Source organism: Aquila chrysaetos, chromosome 19 (assembly GCF_900496995.4).
Source record: "Aquila chrysaetos chrysaetos chromosome 19, bAquChr1.4, whole genome shotgun sequence".
NCBI classification, from domain to species: Eukaryota; Metazoa; Chordata; class Aves; order Accipitriformes; family Accipitridae; genus Aquila; species Aquila chrysaetos.
The window spans coordinates 1543544-1561962 of NC_044022.1; the positions used below are offsets into that span (position 1 = coordinate 1543544).

The 18419-nt window shown below is 45.8% G+C and overlaps 1 protein-coding gene across 7 annotated transcripts in view; it reads right to left on the bottom strand.

Annotated features, from left to right (window-relative positions):
- Positions 1-2600: 2600 nt before the first annotated feature.
- The window catches only part of CCNA1 (cyclin A1), a 43165-nt gene continuing 27346 nt past the window's right edge, over positions 2601-18419 (bottom strand). For 2 of the 7 annotated variants that reach the window (XM_030043209.2, XM_030043208.2), the window contains exons 3-12: positions 12926-12990; positions 12125-12221; positions 9170-9312; positions 7748-7994; positions 7395-7516; positions 6456-6679; positions 5622-5826; positions 4000-4113; positions 3203-3336; positions 2601-2868 (exon numbers count right to left, since the gene is read on the bottom strand). In XM_030043209.2, coding sequence (XP_029899069.1) covers positions 2817-2868; positions 3203-3336; positions 4000-4113; positions 5622-5826; positions 6456-6679; positions 7395-7516; positions 7748-7994; positions 9170-9295 — 1224 coding nt within the window. In that variant the 5' untranslated portion in view covers positions 9296-9312; positions 12125-12221; positions 12926-12990 and the 3' untranslated portion in view covers positions 2601-2816. Of the gene's footprint in view, positions 2869-3202; positions 3337-3999; positions 4114-5621; positions 5827-6455; positions 6680-7394; positions 7517-7747; positions 7995-9169; positions 9313-9385; positions 9430-9452; positions 9636-9702; positions 9782-12124; positions 12222-12925; positions 12991-18419 lie in introns of those variants that run through there. The other 5 variants (XM_030043213.2, XM_030043214.2, XM_030043210.2 and 2 more) reach the window with 5 other exon arrangements.

The window sequence follows — 18419 nt, forward strand, 5'->3', positions numbered from 1 at the left end:
AGAGTTAAGTGTGGTGACTTACATAGAATGAGAGAGGAGATAGCACCCAGTTTTCACCTTGGAAGAGTCAAGGCTCACTCATACAAGAGCAGTTAAGACTTTTCCTTGCTCCAAGTAAGACAAATACAACAAAAGGAAGTGAGAAGAGAGCAGGAACATTCAAAATGCCATTATTACCCACAGATCTCAGATGAGACCACTTCAAGATTAGCTTCTTCTGTCTCACAAATTAAAATTTAATCCATCTTGCACAAACTTGTTATTAGCATTCACACTGCAGCACTATGTGATTCTTCGCCTTAACTACTTAGCTTTTTTTTTTTTTTTTTTTTTTCATTTTCCCTTTTTAGCCTTTGGACTAGAATATTTAAGCCACTAGCTCAGTTGCAAAATAATGACAAAACAAACAAGAAAGCATACAAAGCGCAGTCTTCTTCAGACATTATAGTTTAAAAAAAACAAACAACAAAAACATCTGGCAGGTTTGTATACCAGAGAATTAAAGCTTCAAGGAAGTTAAATGCAACTATTGTATCTGTCTTGCAGCTTAAGTAAACTCTAAAGTAAAACAGAATGAAAGTTTGGCTTCTAGGAAGACACCACATGGTAAAACATTTAGTAAATTCAGACCTGGACACCTCTTACTGTGCTAGATGCCCCAAATCTTTTGGCCCAGGAACACAGGACATGACTGTGGTCATAGACTGTTCAGAAGATCAAAACTCATCTCTTCCCCATTACTATTGTGACATGACCATATGAATACCTTCAAACTGCTCTAACTCTAGGTAAACAGTTCTGCACTTGAGACATTTGTTACTGCTTCCAAAATACTTGACACTACAGTAACTGCGGTTCAGTAAGCACTACTACTTATTAGTAGAGTAAGGCTTATTAACACAGGGTTTCAGGACACCTTATGTTCAGCCTGAAGCAGCACAGACAAGCTGGTACTCATAAGCCTGTAGATTTAGCAAGACTCTTGCTCGGTACACTCACCACTTCCTTGTGAAACAGGCAACCAAGAAATTCACCACTCCCCGCTGTAACTAGGGACCACTGGCTCTGACCTTCCCACGGACCCAGCTATTTTAAAGGACTTGGCTGCAGGCATGAGTGAAGTTCATAGCTCACCTTTAAGACATTCATCCACAAGCCATGAAATTCACTGCATGGGCACAATCCATGGATCTAGGCCCCCACCATGAAATGAATACCACAGACACGAGCATGGGATATCTGGTCACATCTGTCATTATCAGTAAATACAAAACCAGATTCATTTACTTAACTAGAAAGTGTTTGAAGCAAGAGACCAAGAACTGCATAGGCTAGAACTGAAACTGAATGCTCACCTCCCTTAAAGAATATTTACTTTGAGACAAGTGAATCAGTCATTACCACTACATCCATTTTGGAGGAATACATGGGGCTGCATTACTAGGAGGATTCACCAGCCTGGACAGGGAAGAGGCAGGGGGAAGAAAGTCTTACACACATTGAGGGAAGTGAAACCCCTGAAGCCAAGAAGAGCCTCATGACACACACACTGGTATAATCAGGTTTTAAAATTAAAGCAAGCAGCTTGTTAGCTGGTACTTAGTATGTCTGCTGAATTGCATGTTAATGTCAAGTGCTAAGCATATTCCTGTTTGAAAACACATAATGCCCTGTACTGATTAGTCTCTTATGAAGCAGTAAGCGCTGAAGGTTTTAAACTCTTACAGTAAGAGAATGCCTCAGACTTACCTTGCCATTTAGATGAGCTGCGCATAGTTTTCTACACGTTGACCAACACGACCAACTGAATTTTTTTAACTACTTTGGACAGGAATTATGTTTAAGAGTACTGAAGATGGTGTTTTGTTTGTTTTAGAAAACACTACCTAACGAATAACTGGGGGGCACAAAACAGCATAGCAGCTCAGGATAAAATAGTTAGTCCTGTCCCATCACCCCTCTCCTTCCTGCTAAGAGTGAGGTTTTTCTAGAGACTGCAGAGCACACACATTCAGCAGTGCTCTAGTGGCACGAGAGGTTGTCTCGGACAACTATGCCATAAGACTACTCAATGCCACAAGTGTGACGCAGCAGCCATCTAGCTCAACTCTACTGTTCCAGTACCTCGTAGCTTTCAGCATTGCTCTTTACTGCAGTCTGTCCACCTGTGTTCGAAGTGTTGCTAAGGCTCTGACAGCCACAATCTCCCCTTCCTCCAGCTCCCTGCAGAGGAATCCCCCTCTATTCTCCTCCATCAAGGGAAATGTGATTTTTACCTCAACACTGGTAGCCTTCTATGCACAAGTTCTGAGTTCATAGACCACTTGCATCTGGATGTTTTTGCTGTGATATGGTAAACAAGTTGTAGAAAATAGGTTCTGTTCATGGTCACATGATCTTGTCTCATAGAAGAGGAAGAAACAGGTAAGATACTGCAGCAAATCACCCGTGTCTATGGAGATGTCAGGTTGTATTGGTTCAAGCCACTTTATCCACTCCAGCTAGCTTAAAAGCCCTGCTCACAATGATTTTGTAAAAAACCACAACCCTTTCCACTCACTGTTGCTGCAGATATTAACTGGAGTCAGAAGATTCAGAGGAACAGTATAATAAGACATTTATTAAAAGTGCTGTCAGCTATATTAAGAGCTATATTCTAATATCCTTTTTAAAAAAGGCCTCTAATTAAAAAAGAGTAGCTAAAAACCATTCTGATCTCTGTGGTTACAGACATATGACCTGCAGTGCTCTGTGGAATGTTTGACCAGCTTTGCCGACTGGGACGAAGTAATCTTTAAGTCCAGGATCCACGGTCTCTATTGTAGAGGAAGAACTGCTGGGGGCTCCAGAAGAGACACCTGCAGGTACCTGGAATAGAAATACAGTCACTAAAGATATTAGTTTAGCTAACAAATTTAAAGATGTCACCTTCTTGTGTAACAAACTGGGGAAGAAGAGAATAATCCTGCAACATTACAAAAGAATTGTTATCCAGTACATCTGTATATCTACAGCTGAACTACTTTTCTGGTCCAAAAAGTTTTCCCCTCAAGAGGCTGACAGAGGCTTCCATTTCAGGAATAGAAGCTGACCACCACGAGAAGTTTGCCAGCTACAGCAGCTGTAGCCCAAGCTGCTAAACCATAGTTATCCTGTGCTTATAGCTGCCAAGTTACAGAACACTGGCTTCCTGGTTACTTACTTTGAGCACTTATACTTCTCCCTAATTGCTTGCAGTTGGCAATGGGGAGCATCAAGGCATGCTTTATGCAGATCAGTCAGGCAAGGTGCTATCTCACTTAATGAATACCCAGTGAATGCAGCAAGCGTTTCCGGCTGGTCAGAGGAGAAAAAACAGTGTTACTCTACTGTAGGCAGCATTTATCTAGAAGATACACTTTCTACAGAAGCAGAAACCATTTTCACAACATCAGTGCTCACTCCAGGTTCTTTAGGCTTGAATCCTTTTCAAGTGCATCCTGCCATCAGTTTCACTCTAGGTCTTTTCCTTGGTGCCAGGAGATCTGACAAGAAGCTCCTTCTGCTCTAAGCATGTGACATCCATTACATCTCTTCTGGATCCTGCTCTCTGCTAAAGCTGTTCCTCCAACACACAGCTGAGAGCCCTATCAAGGCCTGCGTTAAAGCAGCCACTCAGTGTAATCACTCCACAAAAGTGGACACATTCAGCTCCCCCCTCCCTCCCAGAAAGCCCCTGAATTGTATTTGGGGGACGAGTTTTGGAGATTAAAAACTAACAAGGCCTTAGGTACAGACTTGATGTGAGCAAGACAGCACGGTCCCTTCCATTTCAGAGAGGAGGCAGGATATTTCACACTGATTTAACATTCTTTTATCAGGTAGTCCCATTAGCTCAGGGTCCTAGGATTTCAGCCTTTATAACAACATGCTTTGAAGCTACTCCTTCTGCTTTCTCAGCCTAGTTCTAATGATAACATAAAATGCTTGAGCTACTCATTAACATGCAGTTGTTCTTACCCAGAAAGATCTGTTCACGGTATAGTTTGCTAGACAGTAGGCTGCTGCAGCAGTTTGTGAAGGAAGATACTTCAGAAAAGGATCAGCTTCAAGGAGACTCAGCTCTGCAAGATACTGAACAAAAAACCAACAAGTTTTTCCAGACAGAATGAGCCTAGCTGGTAAAATCAGTCCAATACAGCAAGCACTGAAAATTGTCAATGGTCTCAGTTTCATGTAAAAAAACCCATGAGTTACATGTCTGGTGGGTAGAAATAGCATTCTGGTCCTGTTGAGCTTACAAAAGAACCTTTAGCATGTTTCAGTGGGGACAAAGACCACACTTTGTCAAAGCCTAAACAATCTACACTGTAAAATCTGAAGTTCTGGTCCCATCATCAGCTGTCCCAGTTTCAGCTGGGATAGAGTTAATTTTCTTCCTAGTAGTTGGTATAGTGCTGTGTTTTGGATTCAGTGTAAGAATAATGTTGATAACACACCAATGTTTTAGTTGTTGCTAAGTAGCACTTATCCTAAGTTAAGGATTTTTCAGTTTTGGCTCAGAGGGAGCCAAACCGCACTTGGGCAAAGGCAGTGCGGTGGCTGCAGGAGGGACACGGCAGGCAGAGGATTCATACCATAGAACATCACGCTCAGTATATAAACTGGGGGGGAGCTGGCCGGGAGGGGGGAATCACTGCTCCGGCATCGGTCAGCCAGTGGTGAGCAATTGCATTGTGCCCCACTTGTCTTTTCTTGGGTTTTCTTTCTCTCTCGTTTTGTTATATTCCTTTTCATTACAATCATTATTATATTTTAGTATTATTATTGTTATTATTATATTTTAGTTACTAAACTGTTCTTATCTCAACCCACAAGGTTTACTTTTTCTCCTGATTCTCCTCCCCATCCCCCTGGAAGTGAGCGAGCAGCGTGGTACTTAAGTGCTGGCTGGGGTTAAACCACGACATCAGCTCTGATGTAGTTTTACAGATAGACACTTAGAAAATTCATGTTTTGTAAAAATAACAAAGACACACTTTTCCCATCCTCCAAGGCTCTTGTTCACACAGGTGGACCTCACTTGGAGATCAGGGATAAATGGACAGCTCTAAGAAATAGAATTTGGGCTCTGTTGGAGCAGCGTCACTGTACAATCCTATACCCTTTGCAGATAAGCAGCAGGTCAGATGTTTTGCTATAAGCTTGGGTTAACCCGTTTCTAAGCGGGGCTGCCTATGCAGCTATGCAGGCATAGACTGTGTCATCCTGTAGCAATGTTTAGTACCACCACACCCAGGGCAGCCTTGCTGTGCAGGCACTGTTGAAAAAACAACCAGATGCCTACCACCTAGCTGCCTCATCAGTGCATTATCCCCAACCAGACAGACAGACCAAACTTAGGATTTCCATGAGATATTTATCCCAAAGTCTCAGCACACAAGCCACCTACTGAAGGTAACAGGCTACAAAACATCCAGTTTTAGCCCTGTTTCAGTCCTACATAAAACTTGGCATGAGAAAGAGTATCTTCTGATAGAGCATAATATAGTAGCAGCACCTGCCTTAGTGAAATACAAGTGGTTCTGCTTTTACGATCACTTCTACCCCCTCCCCAGTCCTAAAAAGAGGATAATTCATACCCTCGCAAAGTTCTCTGTCCTCATACAGACTCCATGCCTCTGAAAATACTGAAGGAGAAACTGGTTGATGGTGGGGGCTGTTAGGTCAAAAGCCAACACTTTGAGAAGCAGGTGTTCCATTCTTAGCAGCTGCCTCTTTGTGTAGGTATCATCTGTTATATACACAAACTCATCCACTTCTGGTGGGTAGATCTCTTCATATTTCCTGAAAAGGGAATATAGAAGCCACATTTGCCATCTTGAAAGTTATGGTAAAAGCAAGCTTTCTGCTGGACCCATATCAGGATGACCACATGACATTACTAAGATTTGTGCAGAGCTCTTATTTTAGTCCTTCCTCTAGGCTAGGTAACAATTTAGTTTCAAATTTGGGCAAAGTTGTTTAGAGGAACTCCAAATCATCAGTGTAGATAGGAACACATTCACGTTGCAATAGCAAGTTAACAGCAAGCTCTCAGAGAGAGAGTCTCAAGAATACAATGCACTCCAGACAAAAACCCATGCACTCCCAGGCTGTGTTGGGTACCCTGTCTACTTAAAGCAGTTCAAGGCTAATTGCAGACTGCAACTGTGAATCTACTACAGCCTTATAGGCTAGCAGCCTAACACAGTAGTGGTTTTGCTCCTGCTGTTACGGTTACAAGTTTTCCCCACTACAGTTCCTCACATCACAAACTAAGTATTTAATTTTGTTAGTGCCAAAGTAGGCAAAGTTGCTAATCTTGAGACATCATGAAAAGCTACCTACCACTGCAAGCTTCAGTCCTTCAAATTAAACTAAAAGACTCAGTCCAAAAAACAGTTTTAGCTCACCGAGATTTCAGGAACACTTACGCAGCCAGAAGAATTGCTCCTGTTCCTACAAGCTGCAGCTTCCCTCTGAGAACAGACATGCAGGAAAGAAACCTGTCCAGGAAGTTCACCGCCAAGTACAAAGTCTCCGTCCGCAGTTTATATTCTTCCCCTACCTCCACCAGCCAATCTACCAAGATGGCACGCATTCCTGTTGTTATATCTGGTTGCTTCCTCATGTAGTGGGGCTTGGGCCTGAATCTCACCTGTTTGGAGAGAGAGCTGAAGAATCACGATGCTCACCCTGAAGAGAGCCATCAATGGCTGAGCTGATTAGCGTTCTTTATAGTTCTACCAAAAGGAGCATGAGTTGTTCCACTATTAATAACTCATTACTACTAATTACAGTTATAGTGCTAGTAGTATAAATTAGCAGCTAGCAGCATCTCCAGAAAGTAGTATTTCTACGCTGAAGAGCTAGGAGCTGTTGTGTTAGTAGCAGAATAGTAGAAGACCTCCGAGACTATGGACAGCCTTTGCCATGAAGCACACGAGCCATTCAGAGGGACCTGAAAATAAACAGATCACATTTTTTTCCCCTCTTCCTATCAGGAGACTGCACTTTACTGCTCTGATACAGAAAGGTAGGAAAAACTACTACTATAGCAAGAGAGCTGTCAGTGGCTTCACATCCAACTGCTTTAGTATTTTTGCAGCATTCAACTCCCATCTGCGAGAATCCTTCATCCCAAAGAGTCAAGAGATGCTCCAATGGCAGGGAATTTCAGGGACACAGAGTAATCCTGAAGGACCTCATCACTGTGTAGATGCTGCCTCCAGAAATGGCTTTTACTGCTTGCTTTCCCTCCTTTGTAGTTCAGCGGCAGCCTTGGGTTACCCTGGGGCAGCCACACATCTGTGCAGTATTGCAGCCCATCACAGAGACCACAAGTATCTATCAGCTTGTTACAAGCCACTCACTTCAGCCTCTCGGAGGTACCGATGAATGTCTTCAGCATACTCTCCCACAGTCAGAGTTATGGCATCTCCCATGTGATCCTCAGGCTGGGACTGGAAGGATGTGTCCACTATCATAGGAGATCCTAACAGGTAGGAGAGGAGGAAGCAGCACGACATTTGCGCAATTAGCCTCTTCACCTTCTCCTGCTATTTCTAGCACAGAAGTGTTGTGCCTTACGTAGACACAGTCCAAGCTATCTTGAAGTGTTACTTGCTGTAACATCAGCTACTCACTAGCTTACCAGCATCACAATTCATAACCACCTTACATGTACTTGTGCTACAGATACCATCCGAGCAGTAACAGGAGTTACCTGTACTCAGATCCAGCAGCAGGTGAATACTGGATGTCATTGCACTAGTATCCAGTTCACACAGGCTTGACTCCAGCTCTTCAGCCACTTGGCAGGTGTAGTTTTCTTTCTGTTCTGGTTCATCTACGTAGATGGCAAACCCTTGCTTTGATGCAGCATTGACCGTGCAGCTGGGCAATTCATCTTTTCCAGATGAAGGGATGGTGTTTTCAGAGCCAGAGAAGCGTCTGATAACAGCAGCACCCTGCTGAAACAGAGCACACAGTAATGCTGTGGGAGGGCAACTCAGGAAGAAAACAACAGTAAGTATCACTTGTTTCGGAAATCACTTTCCTTGCCTAACAGACACCAGTAACATAAAAGTTCACTGGAAAAACAACCAGCTGCAGGGGATGCCTCAGAAGTACCAGTTTTGGCTGTCTCACTCCAACAGACACCTCACAAAAAGAGCGAGGCGTAGCAAAGGACAGGAACCAGGGGAGCAGCCTCGTCTCCAGCGCCCACCACCAAGGAGGAGGTGGTGGGAGCGCTGCGCGGTTCTGATGGGGCTGGCAAGCGCAGGGTCTGCTCCGCGTTCCGTTCCGGCAAGAAGCAGCTGCTTTAAAGCACAGCAAGTTAAAGTTGCAAAAGGAAGCACTCGGGCACTGTCACAGACTTACGAAGCACTTCGCCTGTGAGAAGGTGTTTTACACCAAGTTACAGACCAAGGTTTGAACTTTTCAGCTCAAGCATCACAACCCCTAGGGCTACAACATGTGACCGGGATACAATCCTTCACATCACCTACTATCAGTAAGCCACCAACCAAGCTAGGGACTTTACGCAGTCACAACCAAGAAGAGTTTGTGCACCGGTAACAGCCGCTGTTTTGGGTCCCGAAAATCAGCACAATCACATTTTCCCTGCCACACCAGCAGACTCCAGGAGGGCCCAAGGAACCGAAGCGCAGACAGACGCCCCGCTGTGAACTTTAGCCTCTGGAAGGCTCTGGCACCCTGCCGGGAGCGTGGCCAGCCACAAGGCAATGGGACCTTTGGGTAAGCATCAGCGAACGGAATTTTCTTAAGCTGCCCCCCTGCGCTTTAGAGGGCAACTGCCCAAACAAATTCTCATGGAGCCTCCCTTCCTTCCAGGATAGATTATTTGTTCACAGCATTTCCACGGGGGAGCGTGGAAAAGGAGAGCTGAGCGGTCGCTAGCAGGGTTTCTCAGGAGACTCACGCTCGTTAACCGGAGCCCGACCCAACCGCTTCCCCCGCCGACCCCAGGCCTTTCCCCCCGCAGCGGCGGGCGGGCTGCCGGCCCCAGGGCCCGGACGGCGGCCGGGAGCTCCCTCGGGGAGCCCGGCGGGTGGCTGCGGTCCCCCGCGGCGGGGAGAGGAGACCCGACCGGCCGCCCTCCCCTCGCCGCCCGGGGGCTCACCTGGCTGCCGGGCCGGCGCTGCCCGTTCTCCGCCAGCACCCCCAGCACGGCCCGCCCGCCGCTGCAGGGGGCGGCGGGGCAGGGCTCCCGCCGGCCCCCCCGGCTCTTCTCACCGGTGCGGCGCATCGCCCAGACGTCGGTACCTTTCGGAGAAAAGGAAAAAAAAAAATCAACAAAATAAAGTTGGGGGAAAAAGAAAACAAAAACCAAACAAACCCAAACAAACCACCCCAAACACCCGGTTACGCCTCGGGCAGCCCCTCCCGCCCCGCAGAAAGGCGACCGACCGACCAGCCCGCTCCGGCCCCGCTCGCCACCGACCCGCGGAGGCGGCCGCTGGCCCACCCGCCCCTATATAGGCGGGGACCGGCGGAGGCGGTGGCTGTTAGCCGCTGCCGGTTGGAAGCCCGGGCCGCAACCCCCGCCGCCGCCCTGGCCCTCGCCCTCGCCGTGGCAACCCAAGCGGCCCCGGGTCGTCATGGAGACCCCGGCGGGGGGGGACCGGCCGCGCTGCCCCCGCGCAGGACACGCACCGCCCCGCGCAGCGCCCGCGGAGCGGCGGGCAGGGGGGGGGCCCGGCCGCCAGACGCGGCCCCGGCCGCCCCTTGCGACCGGCCGGAGTAGAAGGCGAGGAGGTGCAAGAGAGAGCGGCGGCTTTGCTGAGGTCGGAAGGGTTCGGCTTCCCTCTCTGATAACGGGAGAGCCAGGAAGAGGAGGGTCTCGGTGGTATCCAGGCTGGGATGAAGGCTGCAGCCAGCGGGCAGCCGCAGAACCGGCCGCGCAGCTGTAGGCAAGAGCGGGTCTCGCCCGACAGGGGTGGACGTGGGGAGCTCTGCGAGAGGACTTGCGCGGCCGCTTGTCCGGTGCCATCCAAGATTCTCGCAGCAACGAGCACAGCGAGCACGCTTACTAAATTCGCGGGCAGTACCACCCACGGTGCTGGGAAGGGCTGCGGCTCTGCTGGGGGACAAGATTTCAAAAATGATCTTGGCAAACTGGAAGAATGTTCTGGAAAAGCGGGATGCTCCTGCAGCGCAAGTGCGAGGTCAGACGCAGCCGCTGGCTGCAGCAATGCAGGACGAGGAACAGCCGGGCAGGTCGCAGCTCCGTGAAGAAGAGTCAGGAGGTTATAGTGAACCGCAGACTGAGCGTGACCCACCGTGCTCATGGCTGCTCCAGCACAAGCAACCGAGAATATAGCCTGTGCGGCGCACGAGCCCTCTAAAAGTCCGTAGTGAAGACAAAAGAGCAAGCGGTGTAACAGCTTGAACCTCAGCATGAGGTTTAGCTCAGGTATCAGGCTTGTGGGCTTGTGATGCCCCAAAATAGACAGCATGGGAAATCTGGGGATTTCCCTTTTAGCAGATCTGCAAGAGCAAGTTAAAGAAACCGCTGTCAAAAATGGCTGTGCCTTGGCAGTTGTGGTACTTCTTGAGATGCTCTCCAGTGTGATTGAAATGTAGGGGCTACGATCCAAAATTTGGATACGTCAAGCAGGGTCTTATACCAGAATTGGGTTTTGCAGTTCTTGTCATCCAGGTTGTATTAAGGTCTGTATTTTTTCTTCCCACTTTTCTTATGTTTATTTTTTAATTGAGCCCCCCCCCGCCCCGGGCCACCTCCCCAGTGAATTTACTATAGGAGGTAAGTGGAATATCTCAAGGTGAAAAACATTACCTGTGTTTGATCCATCGGCCACGTAACACTACTTTTCCTTTGCGACGGAAAGAGCTCCGTGTCCTCGCAGCAGCAAGGTTGTAAGCAGGCAGTTACCATAGTGGAGCTGTCACAGCTATAGGCGTGGGCAAATGCAGGTCAGGGGGACAGAAGGTTTACGCTGTACTTCCCTGTTCTTCTCTTTCTTTCACGTCAGCTCTAAACCCCAGGTTTGCACAAGGAAGACTTCAGTTGGGGACAGTTCTTTAAATATTTTCATGCAAAGTTTTAATTTCTGGAAAAAATCAGTCTAGCTGCCAGCCTTTGAAATGAAATATCAGCTTCAGCGGAACTTTAAATACTCTTTATCCTGTTGTTTTGATGGCATTACTAAAAAATACGGAAAAAATCCTGTGCTATGATACATGAAGAAGGTGGATGTTAGTCAAAACCATATTTAAATGTGTGACTATTCCACACGTTAATTAAAAATTTCATTTTTAATAACATTTTTTAAACAAAAGGCTTTTGAAATTTATATATTTTATGAGTGAAAAAAAGCCCAGTCTCATGCTTCTTAGCAATAAAGGAAGAAAAAATTGGATTTTTCCCTCAAAGAAAAAATTTGCTTTCACTTCAAATTACAATTCAGCAATGTTTTTTCTAATTCGGGAGTATCAGGACTCTTGATTTCAGGCTCTAATTGTATTTTACATGGCTGGCACTACTCTTCTGACCTTAAATCCGTACGGGTTGCTAGTTTCAAAATCTCCTCTGAGAAGAATGGAAGTCATATATTCAGGAGTAAAATGTTAAAATGTAAAAAATAAGGGAATGACTTTGGAAACTCATTCCCTCAGGACATCAATGAGGCGATGGTTCCAGGGCTCAGATCCCCAAAGACGTTTATGTCCCTGACGCCCCGGTTGCGCGCCCATTTCCATTCAGCGTGGCCTGGCCTGCTGTGCACGAGGACTGCCTGCCCTGCTCCCAGCCACTCACTGCTGAAGGATTGCACAAGGATTTGTGTGGTTGTGAGACAAACCACAGACCTAGTCCGCCCGAAAAGTAACGCAGCCGCAACACTGGCACAGCGTTGTTAGTGGCGGGGTCAGTTGTCTCAGCTGGGTTTCTAGACAGCTCCATGAACTGTAGGTCCAGCACAAATGAAATGATGGGACTGCGGTATCAGCATCAGGAAGGCAGTGGGGGTGGTGGCATCCCTTGTCTTTATAGACCTAGCGCTCCATGCCTGAATTTTAAGTGCTGTGTAATTTTTCATAATTTTTAAAATGTCACCTTATTCTTTGTCAACACTGGAAATACCAGCTGTTCTTTCAAGGGATCTTCCTTTGGCAGTGCCAGAGCTGGATTTTTCATTTTCAGTAAAAAACATCTGGGTGTGATATGGAGATAGATGAAACATTATGCAAGTACGTATTTTCAGATAGGTAAATGCTGTTTGTGAAAACTGCCTATTCTTAACTGCCTTATAAGAATAACCTTACCTCTGCCCAAACCTATTTTTCTAGCTTCTCAGTCTCTCCATATAGTATTTGTCACGAGGAATGTCAGAACTTGGTAGTTCCAGGTCTAACATGTAACTCGCGTTCATACAGAAATCGCATGTCACTCCTAGCCAAAGACATGGATGGAAGTTACTTACTAAATTTGTCTTCAGTCAGTGAATATCCTTTATATCCAAATACCCATCATATCCGTACACCATTTAGACATAACTGAGGAACCTCAGCTACCCAACAGATGACTTATTCATATTTTTATATATGAGCAGCATATGGATGTCCTTGATAGTCATATAGTACATTAATGTAACTGAAACACCTCTCAAATAGCTTTTAATGAGGTTATCTAAGCTCCAGTGTCTCAGGAGCTCTTTGAAACAGCCCAATATGGATTAGTACCTGAGGGAGGCCAGTGAGCTTTGCCAGCCACTACCTAATTGTAGCAGCAGATCAAATAAAGCTGTGGGCCATTAATCATTTACTTCTGAGCTTTCCTGTGAGTGCTTGAGAGGAAACTGGGGCCTTCCTGAGTGGACTCCGTAGGGCTTCTTGCAGTAATTACTGTCTTACCTACGATTTCTCGGAAGACAGAGAAGTCAGAGTGATTCCCGACTTGGCGAGGGTGCTTCCTCGGGGGCTCTGGAAAAGACAGTATTAAAGGGCTGGTTAGGACTCGTCTCTGCCTCAGGACTCTTTCTGAGCTCCTGAGCTCTTTCTCCTTTTTGCAGTTTTTGCTTTGAATGTTGAAATTTCCACATTTGGCACCTTTTTCAGTTCAAGGGACTTCCCTTCTTCCATGCCATGGGAGCAGGCACAGGCTCCTGCTTTCCTCTCCGAGGACCACTGGTAAGCCCCAGCTTTTACAGAGCGAGCTCTGCACGGGCTTCAGGTCATGATCTGGGGCACGGGCAGTGACTCTGCCTGGCCTCCAGTTCTGCCCCAACGTCAGGCCTCCCAGAAGTGCCACAGAGGGCTTCTGTAGAGATTGAAGAGCTGGATTTTATTTGTAAATTTCCCAATAGAAATACTTGAAGAGTATATTTTACTATATCAATCTTTTTGCAAGATTTGTTTACAGAAGAGAGAAATGTTGTCTGTACAAATGCAGGTGCTTGGCACTGTGCCTGGGAGCTGGAGGAGAGACGAAGCACACTCCGTTTTTTCCTTTCTCATGCAATTCAGAGTTTTCAAGCTACCACCACCACATCATCCCCCTCCCAGGATCTTGGTCCCGTCGCCCGTACAGGGAGCAGCATCCTTTGTCTCTGTGGCTTGAAACCACATGATTCACTCCTGCTCTGGTTGTAAGCATACAGGGGCAAAACTGCCTTTTGAAAGGAAATCATAGCATATTTTGACCTAAGATATTTTTCCTGCATATTTCTTCCTCTCACAAGCTTGAGAAGGACACAGCTGCTTCAGAAGCTCCCAGCAGCTCCTGCTATCCAAAAATCAGACCACCGTCAGCTGTCCCCTTCTCTCTTCACCCTTTGACATATGTTTTGGTCCCTGGTGTGTTTTAATCCCCAGGGTTTCAGCTTGACCTAAATAGCTATTTGGCCTGCACCCTGGAAGTAGTGTCTTCACTAGTAATAAAACATCCATTGTCTTACAAATATGTGTAAGTATAAGATGTGAAGCGGTTAACGTAAGACTTGCAACTTCCCAGCCTCATTTCTCTAAGTCTCATACCGAATTACAACACAATATTCATATAGGAAAACCCATTCAGGCAGGTTAAACACAGAGTTATTATGACCTTGGCCAGGTCACATTCAATATTGGGGAAGTTTTTTCAGACCAGTGTACTGAGCAATCACACAGCAGGTCCGCGTGTGCCACAGACTCTTCTGAGGTCAGCTTATTGCAGAGCAACCCTGAAGGTTCCACTGCATAGCAAATTTAATGCACGGCTGCATAATACCCTGGAAAATGTGCTGTGGGAGCAGTCTTTGAGCTCGGAAAGTTTCTAAAAAGGATTATGAAATCTCCTTGACAGCGAGAGCAGTGCCTGGACTCAGTGACCTGCAAGGTCCCATCAGGACCTTGTTGTATGGTCTTACAGTACCAAAGCAATGGAGAACCTGAGCTCTCTTCTTTCACATGGCTATGATTGCTAGGGTTGTGAATAGTCCCCTGCCTGCAGTTTGCTTTGATTATCATACCAGTAAATCAATTTCATGTTATTTAAGAATACATAGATTTTATCTTGGGTTTCAGTGTTTTTCTGAACTACCAAAATCAGAAGAATGGCAAAAAATTAAGGCATGGGTCCAGGGCTCAGGAATTGTTGGCCAAGGCATACAAACAAGACCAAGACACAGCCTTGGTTGAGCCACCAACTCTCGACATATATTAGAGAGATCACTTTGGCTTTCTCTATCTGTACTGGATATTTAGCACAGGCCCAAACCAGAACTCAAGTCCAAGCTTACCTAATATTCCTCTGCATGAAAGCCCACAGTGGACAGCGAGTTTGGACAACTCTGTAGCCCAATGAGAAAAAGCTCTGTGCACGCAACCACCTAACAGACAGGATCACGTATTGCTGGTAGCACAGGCAGTCACAGACACAGTCTGCATCGCTTGGCTGATGATAGTGCATTAAAAGGGGCCAGAAAATGTACACTACCCTGCAGTTCAGTCATCTATAGCATACGGTTGTTAGTACAGCTCTGACATGGTCCCTGCTGCAGTTCAGGCTCATGGCAGATTGTGCTTTTCAACAGTTTGTGAGCATAATCCAAAGGTTAGCATGGCCAGGGACCAGTCCCCATTGGCAGTGGACATGTGGACTCCCTGTTTTGACAGATAAGAGAACCTAATACTCAGAGTTTTTCTGAGCCTGTATTCCTAAGCACGGAAGAAATGGTCTGAGAGTTAGAATTGTGCTTGTTCAGCACCCTCCAGAAACTCAAAAAGAGGCCATAACTGAAAGAAGTTGTCAGGATGCAATCAAATTCGTAATATCTGCCGTCTGGTTTCCTTTCATGGTATTGTGTTTCTCCTTTTGCCATTCCGTAACTTTTCCAAACGTCCTTAGCTTTTGCAAAGTTACACTTGTCCAAAAGAAAACAGAAGAAAACTAGAGGTATAATTTATTCTGTTGCTTTCACAGGCAAAAAGAGGGCAGAGATAAAAAGGAAGAAACACTGCGTTTAAATCACAGTTTCAAAACACTAAATTGCTTTTCCAAAATATTTCAGGAAAGTTTTTGAAAAATAACTATGTTCTGAGTCCTAGAAGATGGAAACTATATTGGAATGTTTATAACCTATTTCTTTTTTTTTTTCCCCTAACCCTTAATCTAAACTTAATGGTGCAGGTTGTACTGATTATCTAGTGTTAATTGGTATAATTTAAATAGGGCTACATGTATGCTTGTCAGCTGGCTCTATATGTAATATTCACTTGTAATTTACAGAATATAAAAGAAGGTAGCTTCTTCCAATGGACGTAATCTTTAAACTGTTGCTTATGCGTACCTGATGTACTTTAAAATCTACATTTCCCCTCTATGACACTTCTGTGAATGATGTCTACATAACTTTAATTTGTAATGCATCAGTATTCCTTAGGCTTCTCTAGAAAATACTTGATATTTGCCTTTCAGAATCATTTAGTGATTAAGTTGGCTCTTGTAACTTTGCCAGTATTCTCTATTAAGCAAGTTCCACTAGGTTTCATGCACTAAACCCTTCAGTTATAAAAAAGAAAACAGTCAAACCGCCACACACATACAATTTTACATTGTGCAAAATTATGTTTTCTCTATGCGTATTAGGGCTCTGCTGCAATACGAACTTTTGTGTATTTTTAAATATACTGACTTTATAAGATCAATTAACTCCAAGGCTTAGAGTGAAAGCTTTCTTCCTAAACAGAGGCCTAAACTAATACCCCTTACTCATTACGTGTGTCATAGCAAATTATCAAATCTGAGAGCTGAGATTTATCTGGAAAGTGAACCAACTGATTTTCCTCAAGCCAATCACCAATCAGTGCGAAAGGTTGATATTGCTGGCAGGATCAATCAAGCAGCCCATTTTGTTACATGGAGTGCTATGAGACAATTTCTGATTCTTACTGTACTGTATGCCACTATAGCACATATATTAAATGTAAAGTGGGCGTGGAGTAATTCTTACGTAGAGATATGGAGCCAGGGGCATGAGGGAGAACAATAAATGTAGGACCTTAGTCAGTAGAGTGTTCTTGAAAATCCATTCTGCAGAACGGCCCAGAGACAACCATGTGAGGTTGTTGTAAGAAGTGCGATGATCCCAGGACAGCCCTCAGAAGCAGATTCCTGTTCCCCAGATGTTGACTGTCAGAGGTACAGTGCACAATCCATGTTCTTGGCAAATGCTGTGCAAGGTAAGACTGTGAAATTTGCCTGTACCATGCACATACTCATCCTCCACTTGCTACAGAAACCAGATATAATCTGTGAGAGTCCCAGGGTGCCTATGTAAAGAAAGAAGGGAAGCAGCAATGTATCCTGCATCCCTTGGAGCACAGCCTGTCTGCAAATCCCACCACCTTTGCCATCGTGTCTCGTGTCTGATGGCAAGCAGAACTCACCTCAAGAAGCGGTGGAAGCTACCAAGCTGGCACACAGCACCAGCGGATGTGCACAGCAGGGAAGCAAAGCCCAAAGCCTCAAGCAGGTGCAAGATTTTCCCCTTTGGGGTTGTAACGGTCCCAACCAGAAGACTCTTGTGCATCCAAGAGTTAGCGATCCACGTAACAGAGAACCTGAGCAGGCACAGGCTGGTGCCGCGCTGCGCTGTGCTGCTGGACGCACGGCTTCTCCTTCAGTCCTGCGCTGGGCGCTCCGGTCTCTTGGCCGCAGCGTGAACTGGGCTGGGTGATGGGAACGGAGGAGCCCCCGGGCAGCTCCCACTCGGTGCGATTGTCGACTGCACCGCCTGCGTGGCCTTGTCTTTATCTTAAAAGCAGAGCAGCAAGTTCTCATCTGAACACAGGGTTGTTTGACAGTAGGAATGACGAATACAGTATTTTCCATAGGAGGTCTCGAAACCGTAAATGTCGGTGAACCTTTCCATGGGTGGGATCTGGACCACATGCCCTGAGCAGAGGTCTGTCTGACGCTGTGCAGCTCGGGGTTCCCAGCACCTGAAGGGCCGTAAGATTATCTGTATTCCTTCTCTCTCTTGCGTTAGCTCCAGAAAATGGTATTTTAAGCAATAGCTCATGGAGTGTGAGTGCCTTTCTTACTGGGATCGTCAGGTACACTAGCCCCAGTGCCTTGCACTACAGGGTATCAGCAGAATAGCCTTAAACTGACCCCAGAGATGTTTCTGAATCAAGTGGTGTGACAGGTGACAAATACGGCTCCAAACATTTCCAGCTTTGGGGTTGCTTCTCCATAGCAGTCCAGGGCTGCTCCTGCCGGCTTTGTGACTGTGCAGGTTGCCCAGCACCACTGCAGTTACTCCCATTTCTCCCAGAAGGACAAGAAAAGGAGGTTTTTCAGTATGAAAACAATCACAGAATATAAACTATACCCTTTACTGCTGCATGTGAAGGGAAAATACCAAGCTTAAAACCAAACATTTCCACTGCCCTTATTTTATTCCCTTACGAGCTTCTCTGTATCATAAAGCAGCTGATAGCGTACTGTAGCACTGTGCATGTTTTAAATGAATGTCCTTCACGGAACATTAATATCTCAACCCTGCTTTTCATTTCAGAACACCACAGGAAAACACCCATAACTTTGATAGAACCTTGAAACAGTTCTGCACAATTCAGAAATAGACATTTCCAGATTGTTCAAATCACTCTTTTTAATGTCTAGCTCCAGTGCTAGGCCCTTCTGCCAGATACTGCTGAAGTGCATGCTAAAATGCCCTTGTTGTATAGTAGATCTTTTCTCGATCAATCAGGCCCCTAATTTATTGTCCCTATATTCACAGCATCTGTTACTCAGCTGTTTTTGCCTGCTGCTGTTAATTTCTACCCAGAAGCTGACAGTTGAAAAGTTTCAAAAGGAATTCATGTTTTGACTTGATGATCCTATGGAAGCTGACTCGTGGGCTCTG